At 44.4% G+C, this 8,899-nt stretch overlaps 1 protein-coding gene across 28 annotated transcripts in view; it reads right to left on the minus strand.

Moving 5' to 3' along the window:
* camk2g2 (calcium/calmodulin-dependent protein kinase (CaM kinase) II gamma 2) overlaps positions 1-8,342 on the minus strand; it is a 95,254-nt gene extending 86,912 nt beyond the window's left edge. For 16 of the 28 annotated variants that reach the window (XM_049601377.1, XM_049601375.1, XM_049601367.1 and 13 more), the window contains exons 1-2: positions 8,133-8,341; positions 6,996-7,090 (exon numbers count right to left, since the gene is read on the minus strand). In XM_049601377.1, the coding sequence (XP_049457334.1) occupies positions 6,996-7,090; positions 8,133-8,197 (160 nt within the window). In that variant the 5' untranslated portion in view covers positions 8,198-8,341. Of the gene's footprint in view, positions 1-6,995; positions 7,091-8,132 lie in introns of all 28 variants that reach the window. The other 12 variants (XM_049601360.1, XM_049601357.1, XM_049601351.1 and 9 more) reach the window with 1 other exon arrangement.
* Positions 8,343-8,899: the final 557 nt, after the last annotated feature.

The following is an 8,899-nucleotide window of genomic DNA, read 5'->3' on the forward strand; positions in this document are numbered from 1 at the left end:
TCCTTAAAATGAGGATCCATCAGTTGATCAATAGTTCAACCACAATAACAAACTGGTGCAATAGACATTTTTTAAGTGTGTATATCTGCTTCTGTGTTTTTTCTGTTTGCTCATGCATGACCTGTACAGTTTTGTATCTTATTCATGTTTCACTGAAATCTACGACCCTTAAATATGATCCCTGATCCCCTCTTTTTTTCAAGACAAAATATTATCAAGATTCATTAATGACAAAATGTATCCATAATAAAAAAACCTGACTCTCATTACGTTCAATAAATGTTCAAAGTAGTGTGATTTTAACAATGTGTGTCTGTGTCGTTACACACGACACGTGTGTGAATGTCAGTGGAAGTGACAGACCACGTGTGCATGTGAGCATCCGCTTGAGCGACTGTGCGCATGCATGTGACACCACATGACCCAGCCATAATCGCTGACCTCACTGCCAGCCAATGTGCCCTCCATGAGCCACAGAGAATAGGGCTTAATCCCGCCCACGCACGCACGCAAACACACACTCTCACACACACACACACACACACACAAACCTCGTAAATGCCGGCAATATTCCAAAGTTGCTCAGACATCAAACCGCCAAAGCTGATACGCTCAGAGTTTGCAAACACTGGTGAGGAACACCCAAGCAGAGATCAGACTGGACATTTACAGTATAGATTTGTTAAATTACTGCTGTAAAAAAAGAGCAACAGAGCACTGATGCTCCAGCTGCTGCAGCACTGCTTGGAGCAGGACTCTGCGTGTGCTGCGCAGCCTGACATATTAATGTGTGTGTGTGTGTGTGTGTGCACGGAGAAGACATAACTTACATGGCTGTTACTGTAAATCAGGGCTATTAAATTATATTGTTCAGGGGCCACAAGTTCAGACAGCTAAGGGAAAGGGACCTGACATTTCCTTGAGCTATTACTGTCATTACTTCTGTGCACTTGATTCAACACGTAGGAATATCATTGCAATTTACATTAACTGTTAAAATTTTACAACCTATTACACAGCCTGCAGTTCAGTCTAAGATTCACTGAATTTTGTCATGTGACTGTTGATGTAAGCCAAGTCATTCATGGCTTCTCAGTTGTGCTGAGGAGCTTATTGGTTTTCACTGGATGTGGTGAATGCAAACAATTTGTTCTGGGCTAAAATTTAAATTAGACATGTCCAATAAAGTGATTTTAATAAATATCACTGTTTGTTTAGATTTTTTTGAACACACATGATGCTTTCAGGAACCACTGGAAGTTTTAAAATCCAACGACAATTTCTGTTTTTTTGGTTTCTGGCTACGATGAATGGTATAATTTTAAAACAGGAGCACTCTGTTGATTTGAAAGGTTTATTGTGGCAATTTTTTTCTTCTTCAGGTTTTAAATTTGATCAAATTGGCAGGTGGCAGGTGGGCCGCCAATTGCAAAGGCCTGCTGTAAGTGAAGACATCATGTTTTTGATTACAGTTGACTTATCTTGTCTACATATTAAAATCATTGTTGTGTGGTTCTGATCATAATTTCAAACAGTTATATCCGATAACAACGTACCCAAACTGGGGGAAGAAGAAACAAGTGATGTTCGGACAAGCTTATAAACAAGTCCACAGTTTAGCCAAGTTACCAAAACCACTGTATTTAGATGTAAATCACATTATAGTGGAGGCTCACCAAAACCAAGGACACTGTGATGGATGTTAACAATTGACAGACAGTTAAATGATTTTATCATAAGCTCATTTCTGTAACTCAAATGTAGGCAGGCACAAACTGTGGACAAAGGAAAACTGTATACGTGTAAAACTACAAAACATATGTTGTGTCAAGGTCAAACCAAGCCTCAGTCTGTAAACTGCGATGGATTTTTAAAACGTTAATAAATATACAGTGTTTGATCGTCTGACTGCTCATCTTTCTTGCCTCATCCCACTCATGTTGCTGCATTTCCAGATTTCATCAATTAACTTGGTGAGTAGATTGTAACTTAAAGATGTTGGTGAAGGCTCTCTGTCATCCAGGTCGAGGTAATCCTAAGTGCTTTATCGTAGGCAACTGGACCTGCTTGAGTTTCTTGAAAATCTCTCTCTTCCAAGAAGACATTTCACCTGAAGACTGAAGAAGCCTCTTGGATGAGAGGTGAAACATCTTCAAGAAACTCAAGCAGGTTCAGTTGCCTATGATATAGCACTTAGGAATGTGATGTGACCAGCTCAGTAGCCTAGTGGTAGAGTGTCCGCCCTGAGACTGGGAGGTCGGTGGTTCGATCCCCGGCCGGGTCATACCAAAGACTATAAAAATGGGACCCATTGCCTCCCTGCTTGGCACTCAGCATCAGGGGTTGGAATTGGGGGGTTAGATCACCACATGATTCCTGAACGCGGCACTGCTGCTGCTCACCGCTCCCTCAGGGGATGGGTCAAATGCGGACAACAAATTTCACATACTCAGGTGTGTGACAATCAGTGGAACTTTAACTTTAACGTAAAGAAACAATCTTTTATGCTCTTTTAAGCTTTTATGAAAATAAGACTTAAATGTTATAAACCAGGCTTATTCTTTACACAAAGGTGCCTGTTCGAGTGTCACATTTCTTTTGTTTCTTTCACTTCTATAGATATGGTGTATGTGTTTGTGATACTCTTTTCCATCACCACTTTTGGCCACGCCGATCAAACCATGACCTTCCAATTTGTCTTTCCATTATCTGTTAAGACGTGTGGAGCCACACCAAGCCATGCTAGAGATGGACGATTTCTGGTGTAGGGACAAAAGTGCGTCTGACTACTTCCAAGCAGGCAGCAGTGACATCTCGCTGACTGCAGTCAAACCCTGACGACCCTCCTGAAACAAGCGTGTGTTGCGAGACTCATCTAAACTCTGTCTGTGCAGGAGACCAGAGAGAAAGATATTTACGTAAGTCTCCGTTATATAGTTTCTAACTATGTCTCTGTGGTTTGGAGTTTAGCTTCTCTCCTGCTTCCTGTTTTTACATTAGTTATCTACTTTATTTTACAGTTTCATGTTCGCTTTCAGCTGTATAGGAGTCTCGTTAAATTACTGCTGATGGAAACCCAACATTTCCTTATTTGCTGCTTCACAATAAAAGCTTTTAGATAACAAAATAAAGGGGGACTTTTATTGTGAAGAATGTTCAGGAAATGAAATGTGTTTATCACCAAACTTGCAGAACTCTGTTAGCGGCTTTTCTTCAATAAAAACAAGCCCTCTAATATAGCAGGGACGACGAGTACAAGCAGAAACAGATGTAGAGCTGCAGACTGCACCTCACCTCCAACAGGTTAACTTCTTTCACCTGCCATGCTGTGTGATGGAAAAACACTTGCAACAAAATAATGGGGGGCTTGTAAACATCATCACCAAAGACAAGCCATCATCATTATAGACCCACCTTCAAGTGGGTAGCCCTGTTGTAATGGAGACGCAAATCCAACCAAACCAAACCAAGCCAGCACAAGTGTGGCAAAGAGAATGAGTGTGTGGGGATAGAGGCGGGGAGAACATGCTCCTTGTGATTGTATAAAAAAACGCATTGGCAGCACCAGCACATTTCAGCTCTGATTAAGGGCAGTGCGCACTGAAGGACAGGCTAATGTGTGTGTACTTGACGATGTGAAACTGTATACAGACAGAGGCCGTGTACGCATGTAGTTAAGTGTGAGAACCGTTAAGAAGGTGAGAGAAAATGTGTGCAACTGTGTTTTTCTGCTTCGAGTGAGAAAAGAGCAGTCGTAGATGTGTGTGTGTGATAATTGTGACCACGACCAAGACACACACACACACACACACACACACACACACACACAGAACACAGTTTCTCTGCCAGACAGCCTATGGGATGAAGAGTTTCACCCCTGCTGTTGCCGGGTTACTAGCTCCGGACCACTGCCAACACAGCCCACCACACACACACACACACACACACACACACACACACACACACACACACACAGTAGATCAAATCGCCTGGTGAGAAGGGTTTTTAAGATCTCAAATCAATCTTTTGTTTACAGAGAGGGGAAGGAGGGGAAGGGAGAGAACATAAAAAGGAAGGAAAATGACATGGGTGGGTGTGTGAGAGATAGAAGAGGCAGAGGGGGAGACAGAGCAATTCAGCTTGCATCTCCCGGGAAAAGAGCAGCCCGATCAGTCCAGAACCGGCCCTGATCTGCACTTCATATCATCGCTCAACCTTTGGTGCAACCTTCTGACGTTTGCACACGCACACACGGCGTCTGCAACAGGCTCGCACGCCAAGACGAGACGAGACGAGACGCAGCGAAGGATCAATGGGATTCATGTGCAAACACAAACACATGTGACAACCAAAACAACCAACAGACAGAGACGCTTGGATTCAGCTACATGGCAGAAGGAATACCGTGACACACACGCAGAGCAACAGGCAGACTAAATGACAACAAATCTGCCACAAATAGTGAAGCACAGGTGGTGATATTTCAACATGTGTTACGCTGCTACGCGTAAACACACACACGGGCTGGCAGTAGCTGCAAACGTCATAAGTCTGATCTGACCACATTAATCTAAAGGGAAAAAAACATATTTCAACTTATTTTCTCAGTTTCGGCTTTCATTTCTAACAGTTACAGTAACACTGTGCTCCTCAGAGTAATAACTGAGATCTAGACGCACGACAGCGCCACTGCAAAATAGTCTGAAGGATCAAGACGCTTATCAGACCACAGTTTATCCAGATTAGCCAAACCCCTTCATGTAGATATAAAAACCAAAGCGAGAGCACCTGAAGTATCGGTAGTGGGTCTGTCAGTCTTTATCAGAAATTCTAACTCCAACTCAAACGTGGGAAAAACATAAATATACAAGTTGTGATATTTCGTTTAACAGCCAGAGGCATTCCTAAAATACTGACTGGCTGTTTGCTGACTTTGTAATGCACAAAACTGCCTCGTAATGTTGGCTTGTGACTCAAATGAGTCAGCGGCGGCATCGCAGATGAACAAAACATGGAGTACGGCATTTCACCAGACAGAGTTTACATTCATTCATTCATTTTCCGTAACTGCTTATCCTGTTGAGGGGGTCACAGGGGGCTGGAGCCTATCCCAGCTGACACTGGGCGAGAGGCAGGGTACACCCTGGACAGGTTGCCAGACTATCACAGGGCTGACACACAGAGACAGACAACCATTCACACTCACATTCACACCTATGGACAAGTTAGAGTCACCAGTTAACCTGCATGTCTTTGGACTGTGGGAGGAAGCTGGAGTACCCAGAGTAACACACGCTGACACAGGGAGGACATGGAAAATCCCCACAGAAGGGCTCCCCCACCTTGGGTTCAAACCAGGAAACCTCTTGCTAGGAGGCGACAATGCTAACCGCTGCCCCACCGTGCCGCCCAAACATTTGCATGCATGCTGAAAAAGCAGACAGATCAGCGTGGGCAGGGTTAGAAGCATAAACTGGAGGGGGCTAATGTGACGAACAACAGTAGTCCAAGAGTTGAAAATTAGCAGTTTATCAGATGCTTTTGTGAATGCTCTGTATTGATGTCCTTGCATTTTAGGATAGGCTACAGGGGTTGCAGTTTAGGGCTGCACCTAATGAATATTTTCATTGTCGACTAATCTGTCGATTATTTCTGCAATCAATAGACTTCATCGAAAAATGTGTTACAATGTTAAAAAATGTCGGTCTGTCTTGCCCAAACCCCGAAATTATGTCATCTAATGTTTTGATTCGTACTCACGCCAAACGGTTTTAGTTCACCGTCATGGGAGAGTGTGTAAAGCTGCCAATATGTGAACACAAGAAGCTGCAATAAGAGTATTTTGGGGTACTTTTATAGTACTTCTCTATGAAAAAAGACTCAAACCGATTAGTCGACTACTAAAATAGTCACAGATTACTTTAATAGCCGATTAGTCATCGATTAGTCGACTAATCGTCGCAGCCCTATTGCAGTTAAATTTATTTTGAACAAATTAGACAGCGCATAGAGCAAAATTGTGTAATTGTGGCCTGGGCGACTGTGTGCAGACAGTCTGAGTGCTGCACTGCACATCTCCACGGTTTTGTAACAATGTGGACAGGCTGTGTTGCAACAACCGGCTGGCTACATGACCTGGAACTATGTATACGCTGATTCTACAACAACAGAGCATGACTACAGAAGAGAAGAGGTCCGCTCTGCACCGATCGCAAGAGGCATGAAACAATGAAACAGACATTCACTGGTGATAATCCTTCACTGCACAGAAATACTTAACCTCAATTTAAGCCACTCACCATTACATTTGAGTCACAGAGCTAAGCGCTGGTGACTCAAATGTTTGTTACAAGATATACACAAAGATGTAGTTATGGGAATCTGTGTACTTCTCACAAGCACAGCAGGTCAAAGTTAAACCAGGAAGTCAAGTTTAGCTAACCTGGGAGTTTGTTTAAAGCATCTCTGATCATCTGACTGCTCATGTCCGACTTATTTTTAGCTATGTTGTCGTGTTCCCAGATCCCAGATTTCAGCAATTAACTGTATGAGTCCAGTGTTATCCTAACCGACACAATCCACCGACCAAACTATTAAAATAACACCCCAGAATTTTCCTTTATCTCATCCTACGAGCCGCTGTGAGAGCTGGGGATATTTCAGGCTAAAGGTCAAGCTGGTGCGAGAGACAAACAGTAACCATAACAAACCAAAAATGGTTGCGGGCAGCTGCCAAAACCCACTGAACCTCGCTGTACAACTTAAACCGCAGCAGCCCCGCTCTGCCAAGTGGCCTCCAGCTCTTCAGGAATCTCCGCGGACAGGGATTGGACAGAGCGCCTGGATCGCTGCTCTTCAGGAAACAAACTAACAAATCTGCAGCTGAGCTGACATCACCGAGCAGCTACAGCAGCCTACCGTTGTCAGCTCTCAGTTTGCATAAATTCACGTTGACTCTAATGCTGAGCTACACGATGGATATCTGCTGTGCTTACCTCTGGCTGAGAGCTTTTTTGTGTTGATAATTTTAGCAGCATACTCCTGGCCAGTGGACTTCTTGACGCATCGGCGGACGACTGAGAAGGCACCCCTGGAGCAGAAGAAATTGATGACAGATCAGTGAAACCACTTATAAAAGCATAACATCACATTTCTGCACACGGGGGGAAATGCACAAACTTGCCACACACTAAGGGCACGCATGAATCACACACACCTAAAGAGAGGGGAAAGGAAGTCACATGCATAATTAATACAGTCTGATATCTGTGTGGGAGATGTGAGAAGAGGTCCTGGCTACTAGTGCGTGACAGGGGGAGGGAGAGGGCTTGTCTCATTGTGAAAGGACCCAGTCATTAGCTCGCAGGAAGAAACATGAGTACAGGAGAATGAAGCCACTGAAAGGTAGAATTAACATTGAGCTGGCTGCATTTTTGCACAGACGCCTCCTTTAAACTCGTGCTGTCGGTTGTGTTGGAAGGTGGAGCAGCTCTATTAGCCACACGCAGAGATTAGATGTTACAAAGTGGCTTTGTGGCCAGGACATACACTGTAACCTATGTGTCCTTTCATGTTTTAATCCTGCATGCAGTGCGTGTGATGCGCATAGCCAAAATGTGCAGCCACCACAGTCATGTTTGCAGCAAAGCCTCGTCTTCCCCTTTTTTGACATATACAGTAGCCCTGCAGTCTGCTTAGAAATGCACAAAAACACAGCTGAATGATTGAACAGGAGCGCGAGGATGCCACCAGGCAACGGGCGCGTGCGACCCGAGTTTTCGACGCGTGCTACCTGCAGATAAATTGACAAACAAGTTGCGATGATGTTTCGCACCTTTAGGGTTACAAAGCGAGCGATAATGGTGCGATACAGCTTTAAATACACACTCAGGATTAAACACGAGCCTTTGTGCTGCGAACATGAACCTGCAGCTGACTGTTGCTGAGGTGCTTCTCCTACCCTTCCCTGTTTTTTGACAGCCCCTCTCCCTTTGCCTTGTCAACACTGAAGTAAACGCGCACAATGGCAGCAGCAGCAGCAGCAGAGAGGAGAAAAACGTGCCAACACACACATGCGCGCACACACACACACACTGAATGCAACAAGAGCAGCAGCGGTGACGGTCGCTTACTTTCCGAGTTCCTCGTACAGCTGATATTCGTCTGTGAATCTGGTCGAGGTTACAACTGTAGCCATGTTGACTCAAGTGCAGGCAGGGGAGAGGGGGGAATCGGCTCGCGCTTCAGTGGCCGCCTCGCGCAGGTTTCGGGAGGAGAACTAGTGAAGGCAGAGAGGGGGAAGAGAGGCTCGAGCTCAGAGAGGAGCAGGGAGTGGGAGGGGAGAGGAGAGGAGGGAGGATAGAGAGGAGCTGTAGTAACGAAGATCCTCTATTGAGATGATGACTCACTCTGTGGTTAAAACATAAAGGGACATTTGAACTGGTTTGCAGAAGTGGGTGTTACTATTTATTTACTTGATGGAATATCTTGTGGTTGTGACATTTTCTATTTGATTCTTTACTTCCATTATGTTTCTTACTTTGAGCTCATCTTGAAGTTGGTGAAATGACGTCCCACTGTCTGCAGAGTGCATCTTTTCCAACGCATAAGTCGCAAAATCTTAGACGACCACAGCTGCTGCTGCTGCACTCAGGGCACCGGTACATACTCCCCTGTGCAAACACAAACATTCTTATACAGTCATTAGCTCCTGATGCTCTTAAATATCTCAATCCATAAGGACCGACAATTTTTGAAGACAGCTTGCTCCCTCAGGACACACCACTTTCTATTTATTCATGATTCAGTCCTCATTATTGGGTACCTGGTGCTCCTTTTAATAAAGCTTCCATTTTTCAAGATTCAATTGTCTTGGGCCCTACACCCATACTGCGGCCAC

This window comes from Epinephelus fuscoguttatus, linkage group LG16 (assembly GCF_011397635.1).
Source record: "Epinephelus fuscoguttatus linkage group LG16, E.fuscoguttatus.final_Chr_v1".
In the NCBI taxonomy this organism is placed as follows: domain Eukaryota; kingdom Metazoa; phylum Chordata; class Actinopteri; order Perciformes; family Serranidae; genus Epinephelus; species Epinephelus fuscoguttatus.